Here is a 20790-nt window from a genome sequence, read left to right as displayed (position 1 = left end):
AGGCCTTTCTGTATGCAATCATGCTTTCTCTCCAAGAAATGCGAAAAACTTCTAATTTTGTTTTCTTCCAGCTACGCTCCATTTTTCTGGCTGCTCTCTAAAGGGCCTGAGTGTGCTCATTGTACCATGGTGTTGGAATATTTCCTCTAATATTCTTTAAGCACAATGGAGCAACAGTGTCAAAAGTGCTGGAAAAGAGAGAGTCAATCATTTCTGTTGCAACATCAGAATACGGCATAATAAAACTGCATGTACATGATCAAGACATGTAAGATGTTGTGACAGTGCAGATGACAAATGGCAAAGTACATATGTGTCATTTGGCCCAACGAAAGTAATTTCTTTGGTCATATAAGGAGTTAGTCAGAACTACATTAGCTAAGTCAGTCTACTGGTGCTTTCTTCCGGCATGAGAGGTAAAATAACCCAGTAAAAATGAGAATTGGGCAATAACGGCCCAGTGTGTTTTTCATATATAAAGCACACAAGCTCACTGTGATAGTACTTTCACACACAGCAATGGGGTGGATAGATAATCTCCTGATTTGTTCTTTCTTTGTGTCAATTTACCTGCTGACACAGGCTAAATGTGGTAAGCATTTCTTCCATTGTTCTGTCTGTCTCCTTTCTATGAGAGAAATAAATAATTGTAAGACATAGAGTGCATTGATATTTTCATTGTGATTTAGGTCCTATGAATACAGCCTCATATAGGAGTGATGAAAAAGACACTTCGCTTGAGGTGGGTTTCAAGTGTAACTGGTTAAACAGACATGCTTTTTTCAGATATGACTTCTTGTATTGTCATTTGACTTCAGTTTACAAGTATACGTGAAGTATATGAATCAGTATACAATCACACTGTTTAAATATTTGGGGTCGTTAATATTTTAAAAATATTTTTGAAAGAAATCTCTTGTGCTCACAAAGGCTGCATTTATTTGATCAGAAAAACAGTAATAATGTGAAATATTGTTACATTTTAAAATAACTTTTCTAATTTATTTATTTGTGTTATTTTAAAAATGTAATTTATTTCTGTGATGGCAAAGCGGAATTTTCAGCATCTCTTCATTCTTCATTGTCACACGATCCTTCAGAAATCATTATAATATGCTGATTTGGTGCTCAAGAAACATTTCTTATTATTATCAATGTTGAGCACATTGTGCTGCTTAATATTTGTGTGGCTACTGTGCAGTGTTGGGGTAGTTACTCAAAAAAAGTAATTAGTTACTAGTTACTTCTGTAAATTGTAATGAGATTACTTTACTAGTTACTGCATTTGAAAAGTAACTTCACTACTTATTACTTTACTTTCCCATTTCTTAATTTACCCTGTAGATACGGACAAAAATCATAGCCCTATCATCACTTAGCCTGTCCGCATAGTGTTTATAAATGTAGCCTATACAAAATGGCATGTAAAACCATATGAAAGAACAATATCCATGTCTGCACAAAGAAATATGCCTCACTGTAAAATCCACAGACAACAGGATAAAGGACAAATGTCTGCGGTGGTAGACACATAATCAGGGCTGGACTGGGACAAAAAAAAATCGGCCCTGGCATTTTGGCCATAATAATAATAGCACACTAATATGCATATATTGTAAAACAAATGCACTGAAAAATAAAGGAAACTTTCATAATTAGTTTTGTACTAATTTCTATACTTGAAAGAGATATAAGCACATGATCTTTTATTTTGATGGAAAACATGGTTTACAAACGCGTCTCATTAAATTTATAGTAAATTACGGTAATCGTCAACTATGCAGATGTGGAAATAATGTGTTACTGGGTAATGGGTTCCTACACTCATGACATCCCATACACAAAATAAATATATTTGAAATATATTTTCAGAGTATATTTTGGAATATATGCAAATATTTGAAATTGGCCCAATAAATATATTTCACACTTAACATCATATATTTTTGTTATATTTCAGAATATATTTCAATGTATTTGGAATATATGCCACATATATTTTGACACTTTTGGGGACCCATACAGAAAAAAAGTACATTGAAATATATTCTGAAATATAACAAAAATATATGATGTGATATAATATGGTGTGAAATATATTTATTGGGCCAATTTCAAATATTTGCATATATTCCAAAATATACTCTGAAAATATATTTAAAATGTATTTATTTTGTGTATGGGATAGCCTAAGTGTTTTGAAAGTAACTGTTAGTTCTGCTTACCGCAGGCTCTACACTTTCTCATGTCTGTCCTGATCCTCATCATCAGCCACGGGAGCTGATGAAGGTCCTGCTGCTGCAGAAAACATTTTGACACAGTTTACAGTGTCTGCTTGAAGGGTCTGTGTCTATTTTTCACGCTAATTTTCTCTGCACATTCCTTGCGTTTCTTCTCCATCTCTCAGACTATTTTGACAGATACACACTGAAACACTTGTACGCTCGCTCAAAGCCCAAAGGGGGAGGTGTTTAAAGATGTGATTGGACCAGCCCAGTGTCAATCAAGAAAAGATCCAATGGGCCAAGGTGTTTCATGGGCCGGTCAGCTATCAGGAAAAAAAAAAACTGACGAATACTTTTTTTAACTAATGCATTACACCGGCACGCACTTACTTAACCCAGCGCCGCCAATTAAGCAAAACGAATGGGCCGCCGATGTACGAGTTTTATGGTCCGTTAAAAAAAAAAAAAAAAAAATTTTGAGATGTCGACCCAAAAGGCACGTCAGCCCACTGGGAATCTCCCGGTAGTCCCGATGGCCAGTACTTGCTGCCTGAGCATATAAAGTGCATTTCACGCGAATATTTTGGTCCTTTCGAGCAATAAACTGAAAGAAATGTGAATATCGCCACTGGCCGAAACCCCCTGTCCGTCTCCTCCGTCTCCATTTCCCGCTCCCCTTCGCACCAGCAGCTACGTCACTCAAATCGATCTCTATGACAACGGTGCCGCGCGCGCACACACACACACACACACACACAGACAGACATGCACGCAGCACAAACAGATCAGAGCTTTACACGCAGGCAAACACGAATTGGGTAACGCAGGAAAACGCGTTCCTATAGTCTAGTAAAGTAGTGTAGTTACCGATATTTTTAGTGTAATGCGTTACTTTATTTCGTTACCCAAAAAAGTAATATCGTTACTGTAATCCGTTACTTTGTAACTCGTTACCCCCAACACTGCTACTGTGATACACTCTTTGATAAATAGAAATAACACAAAAAAAAAAAAACTTTTTTTTACATGAAATCTTTTGCAACATTATAAATGTATTTACTGTCACTTTTGATCAATTTAATGCATCCTGGCTAAATAAAAGTATTAATTTATTTCTACAAAAATGACTGAACCCAAACTTTTATGCCAAGTCAAGTCACCTTAATTTATATAACGCTTTATATATATAGATTGTTTCAAAGTGGTTTCACAGCAATAAACAGGAAAAGAACAGAATCAATTATGCAAACTTCATCAAATATGAGACAAGTTCCAATTCCGTTGTAAAGCAGCTCTGCAAAGTCAGTTCGGTGTGGATTCAGTGGTATACAAGAAGTTTAACTGGTAGTGTAAATGAGAAGTTTCTAACACAAAAATGCAGCTTGAAAAATATATCATTGGCAAATTGTATATTTATATATTGTAATGTCTTTCACGCACTGTAAAAACTGAACAAAGTCACTCATTTTAGACTAAAGTGAAATTTTCCACTCATTTTAGGCATGGGATTTCACAATAGAAACCCTGGTGAGCCTGTTTTAATCTTTGTTTTTTGCATATTAGTTTTATAGACATGCACTTTTAAATGTACGTTGTTAAAAAAAAAAGACCTTTTTCATTATCTTTCTGTAAACTAGCCTACTAAGGACTATACAGGTATGTGAATTATATTTTATTCAAAACCATTTTATTCAGATATTAAACCAATTTGATTAGTTTTCACCCCAGGCCAGTTCTACCAGCTTGAAGTTTCCATCCCAGTAAAACATTGTACAACATGAGTAGAAAGTGTCGGTCTTATCATCCGTGATTATTTAGGGATAGGCAAGGAGATGAAGATTCCATGTTGGGATTCTTACAAAGCAGCGAAGGATAATATTGATGGTGAGTCAACCATCTTCATCTACTCAAACTTAAAAGTATCAACCATGCAGTTCCATCTTGCACTCATATTCATTACAATGTTTATATTGGTGGACATGTTTTCAGGTCTTAAAAGGCAACTGGAGGATCTTTTTAAACAAGTCAGTGCCACCAAGAGTCCAGCCAAGGATGGTATGTTGAAAATGATACCTATGAACAAATAATGAAATAAGTCTCCTTTTTTTAAAAACATATTGTGAAAAGACAATAGATTGACACTTATTACCCTTGTTTTCCGACCATTCAGTCTTAAACATTCTCCAGAAAGTCATCGACCTACAGGAGATAGATGCGATAAAGAACACTGAGACAGATCCCACAAGGATTGAAAGTGCGTTCCAACAATATTACAATATTTTATTATTAACTTGAAAACCGGTACATTTCCTGTGTATAGTCATGCAGGTATTTAAAAAATCAACAGGACTGTTGAAGCATCGACAGGAAGCAGAGGGAGTCTTGTTAGAGATGAAGAAAGAATTTTCAGGAAGTGTTGAAATGTTCAAGCATGCAGGTACAGAGACACCCCCTTTGCATGGAGCAATACCACACTGACACTGCGTTTTGAGCCCTTGCTCAATTCTTAACCAGCAGGACTAGAAGTAATTGTTCTTGTTTTTTCCTCTAGTTTCACAGATAAGCTCAGAGGCATTGAAAAGTGATAAGGCAACATCAACCCCTCTTAATGGTGTGTATGATGAAAATATGTATGAATGTTACTTTACAGTTGGTTTTGCACATTCTTATGTATCTAATCCACAGAATTAAAGAAATACCTGGAAGACAAGCTCAAACAACAAGGGGGACAAGGTGGCATTGCAAACCAAGGTGAGTTTAATGAGGATGAGAACAGTGGAGCCTTTCGATCATACTTTTATCAATGATTGTGGATAAAGTTCTGAATTTTTTTGAAAACGTGGCATTGCAGTTTGAGTCTTTTCCAGATGACTCAATACAGTTTTTGTTTTTTTAGTACTGCAGATTGTTACATTGCAAATAGAGGCAATTGAACTAAAGATGCGTCTCTCTGGTAAATTTAAGATGCAAGTGCAGATGGATGGTGAGTGTTCATTCTTTGATGTTTACAAAATCCATAGGCTAGGAATTGTGAAGTTGCAGTTGTGAGATGATCTGAATGGATAATTTTATATGTGCACAATCATTTCATCTCATTTAATGTTTACCAGTAATTAAAAGCAAACTGGAGTACAAAAGTGGCCTCCTATCAGATTTGAAAGAGGAACGAGGGGAGAGGAGAGAAAACATAGAAAAAATTGGTATGTTATTATTCAGTGTTTGTTTTCTTTTTTTGTAGCTCCACAATAAATGTATAGTATCTATAATCCATGTTGTGTGACAAATAAGAGGTAACTTGTGAGATCTGCAGCATTTCCTTCCCATTTTCTGTTATGGATTCACAGATAAACTCATTGCAACACTGGAGAAAGAAATATTGGACCTGAATGCTGAATTATCAGCACTTAAACAAACACTTGCTCAGCTTATTGGTACTGGAATCAAACTAGTATTGATTTATATATTATTTTGAATTTAGATATGTGAATCAATATTTCATCCTGCCAATGACTTGTATCTTGTAGGACAGACAAATGAATTTGATGGGAAAAGAACTGGAGTAATTGATCAAATTGCCAAATTGAAGGGAAAAGACGAGTTAAGTAAGTTTCTTTCATTTTAATATACCTGATTCTCATTTTTCATGAATTATTCTATTTCGTGAATTCTAGTCTCAATATCGCAATACATAAATGCAACAGTATGTATCGTGGATAGTGACAATCTTGTGTATAGTTCACCCAAAATAAAAATTACTGTGCTGGTCCTGATAATGCCAAATGTCTTATGTTACCAGTAAAAAGTGGCCTACATTATTTTAAATATATCTAGTCAGTGACAGAGTGAAAGCATATTCATCTAAAATAATTCTGATGAATATTTGAATATTTGTATTCTGGTGTCACCATTGTCCAGTGCATTGGGTAACCAGCACCAAGTTCAAGCCTATTCATTTCCACCCCCAATGTAATACCAAATGTAGTATTTTAATTAACAGTACATTTGTTAACCTTTTACCATATGTCTTGGAGTATCGCAATAATATTGTATCGTGACTTCGGTATTGTGATATGTATCAAATTGTGACATGAGGGTATCGTTACACCCTTAAGTTTTACTGTTGCATCATCAGTAATATTATACTTTTTTTGGTGCTATTTTTAGTTTCTAGAATTCTTACACTCCAGTTTGATTTTATGGAGGCGCTAATCACTGCACAGGGACAAAAGGAAGCAGACGAATTTAAGATAGCTGGTGAGATCTGAATGGTTTTTAATTATTATTTTTTTAAATATATATATATATATTATTTTGATTGATTGACAGGCTTTAAAAAGCAGCGAATTGTGATGTTTGTGTGTGATTTTGGGTTATGCCTTCTCAGATTTCCAGAAAGAGCTTGAAAAGGAGAAGGACAGGGCACTTTATCTGGATTCTGACAACAAACGTAAGATATCATCTTGTAATTACTTGCCAACTAGGGATGCTTTTAAATCAATAATTTATATCCCACTGATGAAAAAAACTTTTTCTATATATGTTTACATTAATTTAAATGTACATTTATTCATTTAGCAGATGCTTTTGTCCAATGTCTTACAAATGAGAAAAATCTGAAGCAATTTATCATAGGAGCCAACAATATTCATTGTATATTGGGTCCTTCATTCCAAAATCAAACATAGATTGTTGAGTGATCTGTAATCTTTTCTACACCCAGGTTTACGCAGAAAGCTGATTGACCAGATAGAACAATGCGAAGACATGTTGAATATGTACATGAGTAAGATATTTTACTCTCCTTTCCTCCCAGCAAGTGACAATATGAAAGCTTTGTTGACATGAAAGCAACAAAATACATTTTAAATGTAGATTTAATTAAAAACATAAAGGTCCATCTCACGATTATTGTGTTGTGATTATTATTTATTTATGTATGTATCATCTTTTCCAGATGCAGAAACTAAACTGGGTGCTGAAGTAGATAAAATAACAGATTCAACCTTAAAGACAGGCAAGTTGAGTGAAATTTTAGAGACATATATATATTATTTTTACCCCCATTATTTTCAGTTGAAATTAATATACAGTACAGTTAATTTAATATACATGGCAACATTTCATTTCCACAGCCATCCAGATTATTTTGCTGGGCTTTGAAATAGACCAATTAACGAAACAAATTAAAGCATCTTCATCTAATGATGGTATGTCTCTCTGAACCTTTTTTGTACTCGTGATTCTGTCAACTTGAAAAGCAATCCGCATTAAAAAAATCATTCTGCTAATTTCTATTTTTGTACTTTGAACAACCAATAGATTTGAAGCGAAAGCGGGATGAAAAACTCAAAGAACTTAAGGCAAAAAAGGAGGAACTTCAGAAAAGTGACGCTAGCTCTGAGAAAAGTGAGACTGGTTCTCTTTGCATTAATATCTGGCATAAAGTTTTGTGTACTGATTGCCTCTGCTTGTCAGTCCTTAAGGTGATATCGCAGATGGAGGAAATCTGGAAGCTACAGAACAAAGATCCAGACAACTTAAATCAAATCAGCAGTGAGTGTATACAGTACACTTGCAGTAATTATGTACTAATTGGAAAAATGAACAGTCAAATTTCAACTCATGTTCTATTCTGGTTTCAGAGCTGCAAAAGGATCTCTTGAAATTGATTACAGAATTAGACGATAAAACGTCTGCAAAACCAAGTGAGTGGAGAATTATGGTTCTTGTTTGGACTTAAGGCTTGTGTTATTTGAAGTTGTTTACACTCATATTTGGCCAGTTTCACAAACAAAGCTTTACGCCTATAGTCCCAGACTAAAATGCATGTTTGAGCTGTTTTAACTGAAAGCAACTTGCACTGACATATCTTAAAATATGTCAGTGCCATTGTTTTGTCTCAAGATGCACACCCGTTGTGTTTTTTCTAAGGCACTTTTCTAAAAGGTACTTAAATGTCCTAATTGAACTAAGGCTTAATCTAAGTCTCGTCTGTGAAACCAGGCCATATCCTTCGGATGAGACGTAAAACCGAGGTCCTGACTCTCTGTGGTCATTAAAAATCCCAGGATGTCTTTCGAAAGAGTAGGGGTTTAACCCCGGCATCATGGCCAAATTTGCCCAGTGGCCTCTGTCCATCATGGCCTCCTAATCATCCTCATATCATTGGCTTCATCACTGTCTCCTCTCCACCAGTAAGCTGTGTGTGGTGGGCGTTCTGGCGCAATATGGCTGCCAAGTGGATGCTGCACATTGGTGGTGGTTGAGGAGATTCCCCCCTTCTATGTAAAGCGCTTTGAGTGCCGAGAAAAGCGCTATATAAATGTAATGAATTATTATAATTATTATTATATATAGTTAAATAATTACACTTTCTGAAGTTCACACCAAGGATGATTACTATGATAAAGACTTAAACAATAGCTGAGTCCACAGTCCACACCACAACTGAAATGATAATGGCACAGAGAAATAATATTGTTCGAATCACTTTCACAACTGATGAACAATAAAAACACTGACCAATTAGAATCCATCCTGCTTTAAAGAGCTGAAGCATTTAAGGCAGCAGACAACATAACTGCAGCGCGTACTTATATTAAACAAAACATTATCATGAGTTTGTTGTGCATGCGATCGCACATTTGTGGTGTGAATGGGCCTTTTTGAGTATTACATTAGCTTAAATCAGTTAATCTAAATTTTATTATACCAAATTCATAATTTGTTCATATATTTTTGGCAGAACAATCAATATTATTATTATAATTTTTTTTTTTTTTTTTTTTTTTTTGCCTCAGTGTTGAAAATCCTGGCTCTCCAGTCTGATGTAACCTGGATAACGGAAATGCTGAAAACAGTGACTACACAGGCTGAGATGAAGAAAATTGGTTGGCACTGATACTTTAAAGAACTTTTAAAAGTGTTGATATTTCTTAAAGGGATCATGACATGAGAAATCAAATTTGCCTTTATCTTTTGACATATAAGAGGTTTTTGTACCATTAACTCTTTCCCCTTTTTTTGATCATTTTCACAAAATGTTCATGGCCCCCAGAATATTTGGCTGTATGAATATCTGAACATGCAATATATTCAAAAGAAAGATCAGAGCCTCTGCTTTTAAACAAACAAACCAACACACACACACACACACACACACACACACACACACACACACACACACACACAAAACGTTTTATTCTAGCTTCATGCATTATTTAATTTTTATTTTTTATCAACACTTAAATGTGGGTAAGTTTCAATAAAAAAGCAACATTTTGCATCAACGCATTTTTGTCAAAGACAACATCGAGATGGGATTCAGAACGATGATCAAAACATAGATGGAGTAGAGTCCATCAACACCCCCAAAGCTTCACAGTCCTATAGGTCGACATTTCATTCGACGATTTATATGCTGTTTAATGTTGATGATCGCGTTATTTTACATAAGCATCTGCTTACATATGATATTCCTTGTTTTTTCTTCTTTTAACCTGTGTTTTGATGTGGAGATTCTGTACTCTTTCAGAAGATGTCATAGCGCCCCCACCGTATAACAGTGAAAACACGGAAAGCCGGAAAATTACGCCAATGGCGGGGAAGCGTTGTCTCATAAATGAGGATTAAAACATCCTCCATATTATAAACAAAGCATTTGTTTAATCAAGCTCCAAAAGCTCTGTCTTGTTTTGATATTGCAGGATCTGTGACGTCACGCTGGCAAATACATTTGCATACAACTGCATCGACGAATAGTCCTACATCGTCACACCATATATAGGCCCCGCCCACTGGTGTTCAACCACTTAAAGCAGCACTCAGTAGCTTCGGGACTTCTTCGCTGTATTCTCGCTTTTTGCTCGCAGGTTTCTCTAGAGCTCCCCCCACAGCTTCGGAATAGATATTTGACAACACTGTCGTAAAAACTCGTTGTTGATTCTCAGACACCAGAGACTATAGATCAACGACATCAAAGCAGATGGGACGTTCTTTAAAACGTCTTCTTCATTCGGGTTCGGACAGCGTGAGGGAGCGCAATAATGACAGCATTTTAGCAGATTTCTTTTGGCCGTAAATTAAGCAATTGTTTACATCGCGAGACCTGATATCACGCGAGACTTCCTGACGCAGCGGCCGGCGGCTCGCCGGCTCAAAGTTGCAAGTGCGTATTTTCCGCTCACGGGCACCAGGGGGGTGCGAAACGACTACCATTCAACCCGAAATAAGTAATATAACCATTCCAATGACTCCGAAGCTGTTCAGTTAAGGTAAAAAAAGTTACTTAGTTCACCTTTAACGGCTGACATGACATTTGCCTACACTGGATGTGAGTGTCATGTCACATCAAAAGCAAATAGAACTCATTATTATAATCACTGATGCTGTATACACCAGATACAGTATACAGATTAGCAATTAGTTTCTGACATACTTTACGCGCTAGTCTGTCGACAACATGACAAACGGAAGAGTGAAGAACGTTTGCTTTGACGCGTCCAGTTTAAACAGCTTGTTTGCATCTCTGTAGAAACTTCAGAAGGATCCCAGCGCCAGAAACAAATGGATGGTTTATTTTAATGGCTTCCCGGATCGCATCAGAGGATTATATGTTTGTTCGGAGAATTTTGTTTTGTAAACAAGTCACAGTATAATGGAGAGTTCGCAAAGAAACTTGTTGAAAAATGAAGCTACCAACTGTATTGAATCTGACAGCAGCTGCATCACAAACCACAAGTAAATTATTACATAATGCTTCGTCTGTAAACCACGGTTTTATATGGATAATGTTTTCAAAACACTTACTTACGTGCAATAGGGAGTGGGTATTGATTCTGTTTTCCTTTGCAATGACTTTAGCCAATCATAACAGTGGCAAGTCTTAAAGAAGCCGCCCCTTAAAAACTGATCATTTCAGACAGAGGGTCAGAATGAGGATTACAAATAATTGTTTTCCGCATACAGTATATATATTGTTTGTTTGTGCAAAAAAAAAATCATTAACATTATAAGTTAACCTCAAGGAACTTATTAAAATTATTTTAAAAATCCATTTCATGACCCCTTTATTTTTAATATTTATTTTTTTACATACAGATTGTATTTGTAACTGCTCAGGTTGGATTATTGCTATACTTACACTGACTTTTGACAGAGCTCCAAAAAGCACTGGATGAGATGGAACGTATCCTGAAGGAAAAAAACAAAGAGCTGGCTGCTGGGACCGGTGACATCCGTCAGTTACGTGAGTGAAACCTTTCATTTTGACATTTGAAACAGTAACTAAATGAAAATCTATAGTGGCAGGCCATTAAAATGCTTGATTTGCAGAGAGAGACATTGATCAACTGAAGAACGATGTTTCGATGCTGAAAAAGGAAAAGGACACAGTTGAACAGACTGCAAAGCAGAGGATTAAAGGTTTCAGTTTCACCCTGTACAGCAGTCAACATTTGAAGTGGATCAAAACCTTTCATCAAAGTTATACATGAATTTTGAACAATACCCGTTCTTGTCTTAGGACAACTTTGATTAACTTTTTTGATCCATTTCAAATGTTGACTACTGTATTTCATTTCAGTCACATTAATTCAACAACAATCCATGAATTGATTTTCATTATTATTCTTTCTTTGATTAAAACGTATTACTCAATCTGTCACAGATCTTGAAGGTAAACTAAAAGAGAGTAATGAGGCATTGGATGATGCAAATAAAACTCTGAAAGAGAAGAATGCCACACTATCACAACAAAGTAAGTGGACAAGCACTGAAGAGATTCAGCCAATCAGAAAATGATGTCGGTTTGCAATAATGATCAGGATTGGAAGATAAAACATGCATTTGTCGATTTGTCTGCCAATGTCCTGTCAGAACATCAGATCATTGCTTTATAACGTTTTAACCTCTTGTCCCCCTAGTTACAAAGATCAACAAACTCATGGACGAAGTGATAACCTTGAAACGGCAAGAGCAAGAAAAAGAATCGCAAGTAAATGCTAGAATAGCTGGTGAGTTTATTCAATCCACGTATCCATCAGATACAACCTCCCTCACTTATTTAACAGTAAGCATATAAAAATTGGGCCTTTCCATTAATAAAAGAACACTTGATGTTGTTCTTTTAGAGCTTGAAAGGAAACTGAAGAAGGAGGAGGAAGAAAATGCCAAAATTCGTGACGATAATGAAAGTAAAACCTTCAGCAATAAAATCTTCAACAATATAGGGTATTTAAAGTCATTGTCTCAAGAACAATTCCCCTTCTTCCCGATTCTGTCTCTCTCTAGAGCTGAAAAAAAAATGTGTGGACACCGAGTATTGCCCTGAACTCCAGGAGAAATATAAAGGTATGTCTGCTTTAAAGAGATTGTCCTTTCAGAACTTTCGGAGAGTTGTATAAATAGGATACTTGGTGGCTGTGTGTTACAGAAATGCAGGCTGAATATAACGATACCATTTCTAAACTGAATGGTGAACTTCTTAAGAAGGGTGAGTGAAGCCCTAATTTATAATTAAATTAATGACAAAATTCATCACAAAATATTGTAATTAAAAAAACATCATATTGTGTTAAACCTTATGTAAGTCTACTTCACTCTTATTTTGTCACATAATTCTCTCTCTCTCCAATGTTGTTGTTGTTTTCAGTTTTTATCATTAAAGCTCTAATTGATGAAGTGGAGTATCTGGATAAGAAAGCTGAACAAGGATTAGGTAATGAAGGATGTATATATTGATTCTGATATCACAAACTGCAATACTTTTAGACATACATATAAAAAGAAGTCTCTTCTGCTTACCAAGGCTGCATTTATTTGATCAAAAAATACAGTAAAAGCACAATTTAAATGAACTGTTTTCCATTTTAATATATTTTAAAATGTAATTTATTCCTGTAGTGGCAAAGCTGAATTTATGTATTCCATGTTTGTGCTGCTTAATGTTTTTGAGAAAACGGTGATTGTTTTTGAGGATTCTTTGATGTAAAGATCATTCAAATAACAGCATTTATTTAATATATTGTAACAATGTAAAATTCTTTACTGTCACCATTGATCAGTTTAATGTGTCCTTGCTAAATAAATCTATGAATGTGTTAATTTCATTTAAAAAAAACCAACAAAAAAAACGTACTGACCCCAAACTTTTGACTTGTTGTGTACATTTCATACTATTTGACATCAGCAATGCAGGTGTAAGACTTTCCATAATTATTCACATGAATGAGCATCACTGAACAAATTACGCACAGACCTAACAGACTATTTTCACTGCACCTTTCCAAGACCTTAACTTTCAAAATACCAAAAATTTATTAATCTATTCGATTTTTCACTTTATGTGAATTTAAATGAAAAATTTGTAAGGGGAAAAGACCAAGGTTTGTGTGTTTTTGTTCCATTCGCTCCATCTATGGTTATCTGCTTTTCAGGAAAGAGCAAAGAACTGGAAGAAAAGAAAAAAGAATTGAAGGAGGCAATGCAGCAATTGAAAGCTGAGGGATCCATATCAGCCAAAAGTGAGTGAAACCCCATTTTACTGAATTTTGGGCCTTCTTTATCTAAAGAGAGACCATTTCATACTTACACAATGGTTTGTTACAGCTCTAGATGTACTTCAGTTACTAACTGAGCTATGGAAGCTGCAAGAAAATCCAACTGTAGAGAATTCAGCAAAGATTCAGCGTGAGTTGAAACAAATCCATTTCGTCCCTTTAAAAACATCTCATTCATTAGCTCACAATTACTGATTTTCTTCTCTTCATTTAGAACTGGAAGCTAAATTAAATGGTTTGCTGACTGAGTTGAAAAACTCTGGAGAGAAGGGGCTTGAACTGAGTGAGTTTAATCTAATTTCCTTTTAAATTGCAATAGAGTAAAAACCTGTGGGTATTATCTTAATCTGTTTAATAATAACAGCATTGTAGCTCAAAGAGTGGAGCATGGTGCTTGCAATGCCAAAATCATGGGTTCGATTTTTTTTGGGGGGGAATGCATGAAATGATAAAATGTATACCTTGAATGCAATGTAAGTCGCTCTGGATAAAAGCATGCCAAATCCATAAATGTAAATGTTTTTCTTATAAATTCATACAGCCTTGAAGATCATTTCTGTAAAGGAATCAATGTCCAGACTAAAACAAGCAAAAGAGAAAATGCAAGAGGAATACAAAAGAGAAATCAATGGTAAGCCAATCTTAAATGCATCTATTGCCATTAAATGATCTGAAGAGTGCGGATTATTCATTTAAAATTAAAGGGGAAACAAAGACTACTAAACTTTCTTTTTTATGTTGTTGGTTAGGTCTAAAGAAGGAAATAGAGGACAAAGAAAAAGAGATTTTGCTTTTGAAGGCTAACTGTGATCAGTCCACTAAGCTGAGTAAGTTGTGTTAGTTCTTACCATGTACTCTGCATTTTAACCCAGAATATTGTTAATAAAAACACGTTGGTTTCCAGAGGACAAGATAAAACAACTAGAGAAGGCGGCTGAGGAAAGCCAACAAAAATTGAAAAAACTACAAGAAGAATCAAAGGATAAGATTGCAGGTACGTTTGATGTGCTATTAAGTTGTATAATGTATAAGTATAATAACGTTGGGACTCCTAAAGAACAGATCTTCATTAGAGGGAATGCATCCTGTTGGGATACAATCACAAATAACTTAAAAACTAAATCACAGTTTTATTAAACATGAAAACAATTATGATGCTTAATAAATCATTTCTTTCTTTTTTTTCTCAGCGCTAGAGAAACAAATAAAAACAAAGGACCAGCAGCTGGCAAACTCTGAAGATAAACTTAAGGAGACAAATGCTGAAAATGCTGATTTGGGTAAGAAAAAATATTATTTATGTTTGATTTCATATTGTGTCACCTATGCATGACTGGTCATTCCAAGAATTTCATTTTTGTGTGTTTTGTTTCAGTCAAAAAGCTGAACAGTCTAAATGATGACATAAAGAAAATCAAAGAGGAGAACAATAATGCACTACAGAAAGCAAATGAAGAAATCGCCGGTATGACGACACTATCAAAACACCAAAGACGTGCTTAAATTCATTATCTTTTATAATATTTTTTTAATGCTGACATGCTGAAAGACGCTCCAAAACAAAGAATAAAAATGACATTAAAGGATTCCTAGCAGCATGTGAGAAATAAACTACAATTATAGTGCTATGATGACATACTTCTAGTCCGTGTATGAAGTGAAGTATACAATGGCTAATGGGGTTCTCTCTATAATACATATTTCCACTGGAGACATTAAGTCTCTATGTGCTATTAAATATTTAACCTCAAATTCGACACATTATGTGTGCAATTTGCAGCATCAAAATTTGTAGAATCAATTTGACCATTTCTTATTGTCCTAACTTCATTTTTATGCTCTGTCAGGTTTAAATGAGAAATTGCAAAGACTGGAAAATGCGCTTGCTAAAGAGAACCTGAACCTGAAGGAGAAGGATGATACCATTGCTAAATTGAAAGAGCTACGTGACAAAATGGAGAAAGAGCTTGAAAGAGAGAAGAAGAAAAACGAAGGTCAGTGAGAAGAGATTTGAATATGTGGTTCATAAACTGGGGAAAATTCAGAAAACTGTCAATCAAATTAACTACAGATAAAAAAATTAAAAATGATGCTGCAAATTGCACACTTGATGCATCATTACTCCTTTTTTTTTTGTTCTCCAGAACTAGTGACAGAGTTTAAAACAAAGGACCAGCAACTTGCTAAAACTGAAGCCAAACTTAAGGAGATAAATGCTGCAAATCAAGACTTAAGTAAGAATAAAATCTAGTAATGAATGTGTTCCAATATAAAATTGACTAAATGAATGCATTATAGTAATTGATTCTTTCTTTCTTTCTTTCTTTCTTTCTTTTGTTTTAGTTCGCAAGCAGGAGGAAAATGAAAGAGAACTAAGAAAAATCATAGAGGAGAAAAACATTTTGCAAAAAAAATCACAGGAAGAAATCTCTGGTATGACAATACTGCCAATTCACTCCAAGTCATGATAAAGTTCACATGTCCATTATTTTTTACACTTTTATATTGCATTACATTGATTTGGATTTTATAATTTGGTCTATTATATTTCATTCAAACCTCACTTTGACACTGGAAGCACAAAAACAAGAGCTTGCTGAGAAGGACCAGAAACTCAAGAATAAGGACAAAAAAGTTGCTGAACTTCAAAATGAGTTAAAACAAGAGAAAGATAAATTCAACGGTGAGTGCGGTGCCACTATCTTTTGGTACAGTCAATAAACAATGCAATGGTCAGGGACCAAAAAAACTTTGATTTTGCATGTTTCTGTAGATGGAAATCTGACAGGTTTGAATATTTTCACAATATTTATAGGTGTGGTCAGTGAGAATGGGAAACTTAAACAAGAACTGAATGAGACTAAACAGAGAGTGGAGGAACTTGAGAGTGAGATATTTCCTTTTTTCCTGAGCAAAAAAAAACAACTATTTGCATTATTTATTATCAGAATTAACAGTATGCTTTTGTTTCTTTTATAACTCCTTTTTTATTTTTTATTATAGAAGGGAAAAAAGAACCTCCAACGGAAGGTAAGTTTGTGATTTCAGTCTGGTTGTAATAAACAGAATAAAAAAAAAATATTAGTTACAGACTGTAAAAACGCAATTAAACTGAAAAATGTCTGCCTGTGTGCCCATGCCAGAATGGCCGAGGTTTGACGCAAACACCGCCCACCGCAGACTCATCTTGTCGCAAAATGAGAAAGAGGCAAGAACCTCTTTATTGGCTCAGTCTGTACCTAACACCCCTGAGCGCTACGACACAGCTATTGCAGCTCTGGCAAAAGACCAATATAATTCTGGAAAACATTACTGGGAAATTGGGGTGGTTGGAAGAAATTGTTATGTTGTGGGAGCGGCCAAATCGTCCGCTCAGAGAAAAGGTATTCTGACATATGGCCCTTCGGCTGGCTATTGGGTTATTCTGAAGAAAAGAGATGGAGCACTTGTTGCCATTGAAGACAAGCATGTTCAGATAAATGTTCGTGGAACACCTTCTGTAATTGGGATCCAGGTGGATTTTAAAAATAAAGAGGTAACTTTTTATGATGCAGTAAATAAATTTGAAATCTTTAGGTTCACTGGCAATGAGCTGCAAGGTAACATTTACCCATATATTGAGACCTGCAGTGATTCCAATGATTTTGACCCTCCCTTGGTCTTAAAGAAAGTTCAATCCATAGATTGGCTGAAGCAATGATCTCCATATATTAGGAGTCTGTTTATGTATGCAAAGAAAATGCCCTCTGCTTTGAGATTTTGGATTGTTACTACTCTCAACTGCATTCTTGAATGTCTTGCATCTTTCATTTTAATAAAGCATTTACATTTGAAAAACAATATTTATCCTATATGTTTGGTGTCTTTTAACATTTAGAGTGCAAATGTTAGGTGATAGGTGCGTGGGAAAAAAGACCATGTAGATAGGTCAAGTAAAACAAAGAACTCCCGCACACTATCCGTACTTGCAAAAAAATATTTGATATAAATTTGATACTTTTTTGCAAGTACGGATAGTGTGCAGGAGTTCTTTGTTTATTTGTCTTTTAACATTTAAAAGGATAAAGTCATGCAAAATCTGTCATCATTTACTCACTTTCATATCGATGCAAACCTGTATCTTTCCTCATAAAAGAAGATATTTTGCAAAATGTCTTTTTTTTGTCCATACAATGGAAGTCAATGGTAACCAAAACTGTTTGGTTACCTACATTCTTCAGAATATCTGTTCCATAGAATAAATAAATGCATACAGGATTGGAACAACAGAGAGTAAACAATGACAAAATGTTAATTTTTGAATGAACTTGAATGTCTGAAGCAGCAAATCCACACAGAGGAAACATAAATGAAAAACATTATTTTTTTTATTTAGGGGAAAAAACTACAACAGGTTTTTGCTTCCAAACATGAACCTTTTAAGAGTAAACATAGTGCTTGAACTACGGTCACATGCATACCAAGCTCAGCTTTTCAAAAACCTATATAACAGTATAATAGTCCATAGGAGACTTGATTTCAGTTACATTTTAAAGAGTGAAAAAGACAAACAAATAAAAAACATTGTATGAAGACCTCAATCTCTGCCTGCTGTTCCAGCAACCCGGCTATAGAAGTATGCAACAAAGGTTGGGTCCTTTTCCTCTAAGCTGTTCAAAAAGGCATTTCTCTCCTCTTCACTCCATGAATCAAACCACTGAGTCCACAGTCTTAACTGGCATTCAAAAATGTTGGGTGGGCGATCATTCACCTGAAATGAAGAGAAAAGAGAATACCCGTGTTAACATACAGATCTGACTACAAAGCATCTTTTGACATGGATGGATGGAAAAAAATATATAACACCTGTAGTGTGTTGAGCTGGTCTAATAAACTAGACACCTTTCCAGGCACTGCCTTTGAGATCAGATCTTCCAGAAATCGTTGCTTCTGGACAGCGTTCCATCCAAAATACCAACCAAGTACACATCGTTGCTCCTGAAGCGTCACGAAAGTCAGTGGCACAGAGTTTTCTCTTGAGCCCATGTTGAGGGACGTGCAGGACAGAGCTTCCAGACGTTGGGGGACGATGCCTCCTGATGCAGGGGGAAAGTTTGTGATGGAGACTGGAGGATGGGTTGACCAACCTTGTCCATCAGACATTCCTAACTGTGTAATGGTGTGCTTAGAGACCTGTGTATGGGACAGATCTTCCACTGTAGGGGGCATCATGGATGCATCTGGCTGGCCTGAGCCTTGTAAAGCCTGGTGGAACCAAGCCATTTCTAATAAGGTCAGAAAAAGGAGGATTTCAGCAGGCTTGACTTTGATGGTACTAAACAAAACTATAGCGTTAAAAGAAACAGGTTACCTTAATGTTGAGCATTTTCATAACTTCATACATAAACTGAAACATTAAATAAGGCACCTTCATGCATTTAACATACATCATTACATCGGTTCAAAGGCTTCGTTAGCTTTGCATTGTATCATGACTGCAGTAGGCTAGACTTGTATTCACTTCCTTGTTAAGACACACTGTGCTTGCTAACGTCAGATTGCTAGCTGACCAAAACAAACGGGTAAACTCCGTTTTAAAACATTACTTGAGTCAGAGTGTCATTTTAAATAAAACGTCACCTTTTCTTAGCTGGATTTGTCACCTTCGGTCAAAAAAGCATGTTGTTACTTTCAAAATCGGAAATTAGAGGGTAAATAATCTCGATTGAGCCGTGAAGCTCAAACGGAGCCGCTCGATGCGTTATGTTCAATAAACCGCTCGGACACTAGGGGGCTTTTGCATGTTGTGATGTCCTATTCGTGAAACAACCCGTTTTTGGGGGGGGGGATCGGATCTTTTCACATTGTTCAGAGTACTGCGTCTCGCTGACGAAACGGACTGAATGAGTCGTTCATTAAATTGACTGAATCCTTTCACCTTTCGAGTCAACAACTCACCGACTCGTTGAACTGAGAACCGGCTCTTTTGAACATGTCCGATTCGGAAAAATTAAAGGAACACTCCACCGTTTTTTGAAATAGGGCTTATTCACTTTCTTTCCTACATTTAGATAGGTGGGCAAATGCATTTTTGTCTCAGTGTATGCATTGTTTTAGTTTGACAGGGTCGGCGCTAGCTTAGCTTAGCACAATGAATGGAATCCTTTGTTGCCAGCTAGCATGTCCTGAGTAAAAGTGATATACATTTTTTTTAAAACCCACCTAATTACTTCTTGTGGCCTGCATATTCACAACAAGTACAAATAGCGATGCAGATTAACACTAGGCGATTTCCTAGGCAGATTTTGACTTATATATTAAGGACTATATTAGGGGGAAGCACAGGCGAAGCACTGCTACTTGGGCGTGATATCTCTGCGCCCAAGTAGCAGTGCTTCACCTGTGCTTCCCCCTAATATAGTCCCAAGTCAATATCTGCATAGGAAATCGTCTAGTGTTAATCTGCATCGCTATTTGTACTTGTTGTGAATATGCAGGCCACAAGAAGTAATTAGGTGGGTTTTTAAATTTTTTTATATCACTTTTACCCAGGACATGCTAACTGGCAACAAAGGATTCCATTCATTATGCTAAGCTAAGCTAGCGCCGACCCTGTCAAACTAAAACAATGCATGCACTGAGACAAAAATGCATTTGCCCACCTATCTAAATGTAGGAAAGAAGGTGAATAAGCCCTATTTCAAAAAACGGTGGAGTGTTCCTTTAAGAAACGCACTTCGCCTCACTAGGCCATGCTATGTGATTACACAAAATCTCAAGATCCGAAATTGCATCTATTTTTTACATTATTAGTCTATATAGAACATGCTTAAAAAAGGTCAATGTGTTATTAAGACGGTAATATTGGAGGACACATTCAGCATACATCTTATTAATGATGCACACAAGAATATAAACAGTATAAACGCACAGCCTTAATGGATTTATGTTAAAAAGAAAAATGAAATCACAAGTAACAATAAAATGATGTAACAAGAATACATGTTTATTGCCTGGTACTTTGTAAA

The 20790-nt window shown here is 35.7% G+C and overlaps 2 protein-coding genes across 3 annotated transcripts; one reads left to right on the top strand and one right to left on the bottom strand.

The window, feature by feature from the left end:
• Nucleotides 1-450: 450 nt before the first annotated feature.
• On the top strand, nucleotides 451-17623 carry LOC309501387 (uncharacterized protein). 2 transcript variants are annotated; one of them, XM_082173451.1, is made up of 46 exons: nucleotides 451-592; nucleotides 690-742; nucleotides 3726-3752; nucleotides 3863-3881; nucleotides 4044-4109; nucleotides 4215-4280; nucleotides 4396-4479; nucleotides 4573-4662; nucleotides 4777-4836; nucleotides 4911-4976; nucleotides 5122-5208; nucleotides 5336-5425; nucleotides 5570-5656; nucleotides 5750-5827; nucleotides 6390-6479; nucleotides 6610-6672; nucleotides 6946-7008; nucleotides 7180-7239; nucleotides 7358-7432; nucleotides 7545-7631; nucleotides 7701-7778; nucleotides 7868-7930; nucleotides 9026-9115; nucleotides 11383-11472; nucleotides 11559-11648; nucleotides 11893-11982; nucleotides 12149-12238; nucleotides 12356-12418; nucleotides 12516-12575; nucleotides 12658-12717; nucleotides 12877-12942; nucleotides 13661-13747; nucleotides 13833-13913; nucleotides 13998-14066; nucleotides 14325-14414; nucleotides 14533-14610; nucleotides 14688-14777; nucleotides 14974-15063; nucleotides 15159-15248; nucleotides 15631-15777; nucleotides 15928-16017; nucleotides 16127-16216; nucleotides 16362-16466; nucleotides 16599-16670; nucleotides 16787-16813; nucleotides 16927-17623. In XM_082173451.1, the coding sequence occupies exons 1-46, from the start codon at nucleotides 520-522 to the stop codon at nucleotides 17481-17483; spliced, it is 3987 nt and encodes a 1328-aa protein (XP_082029577.1). In that variant the 5' UTR covers nucleotides 451-519; the 3' UTR covers nucleotides 17484-17623. The 2 variants fall into 2 exon arrangements, with proteins under 2 accessions (XP_082029577.1, XP_082029578.1); XM_082173452.1 differs by lacking the exon at nucleotides 3726-3752.
• A 509-nt stretch (nucleotides 17624-18132) lies between these two features.
• On the bottom strand, nucleotides 18133-19561 carry cUnh14orf119 (chromosome Un C14orf119 homolog). The gene is made up of 3 exons (XM_082173713.1): nucleotides 19403-19561; nucleotides 18629-19047; nucleotides 18133-18533 (listed from the first exon to the last, which is right to left on the bottom strand). Exons 2-3 carry the CDS (start codon nucleotides 19043-19045, stop codon nucleotides 18360-18362), a joined length of 591 nt encoding a protein of 196 aa, XP_082029839.1. The 5' UTR covers nucleotides 19046-19047; nucleotides 19403-19561; the 3' UTR covers nucleotides 18133-18359.
• Between the last annotated feature and the right edge of the window lie 1229 nt (nucleotides 19562-20790).

This window comes from Leuciscus leuciscus (assembly GCF_965113295.1).
Source record: "Leuciscus leuciscus genome assembly, chromosome: 6".
Lineage (NCBI taxonomy): Eukaryota > Metazoa > Chordata > Actinopteri > Cypriniformes > Leuciscidae > Leuciscus > Leuciscus leuciscus.
The sequence above is the reverse complement of the archived record's forward strand: the minus strand, read 5'-3'. Positions and strand labels throughout refer to the sequence as shown.

Coding starts and splice junctions, on each gene's coding strand:
- cUnh14orf119 (XM_082173713.1), bottom strand. CDS start 19,045: ATGGCTTGGTTCCACCAGGCTTTACAAGGCTCAGGCCAGCCAGATGCA. Junction 18,534..18,628: donor ACCAGCTCAACACACTACAG/GTGTTATATATT, acceptor TCTTCATTTCAG/GTGAATGATCGCCCACCCAA.
- LOC309501387 (XM_082173451.1), top strand. CDS start 520: ATGGGGTGGATAGATAATCTCCTGATTTGTTCTTTCTTTGTGTCAATT. Junction 4,281..4,395: donor CAAGAGTCCAGCCAAGGATG/GTATGTTGAAAA, acceptor CCGACCATTCAG/TCTTAAACATTCTCCAGAAA. Junction 7,240..7,357: donor AGATTCAACCTTAAAGACAG/GCAAGTTGAGTG, acceptor TCATTTCCACAG/CCATCCAGATTATTTTGCTG.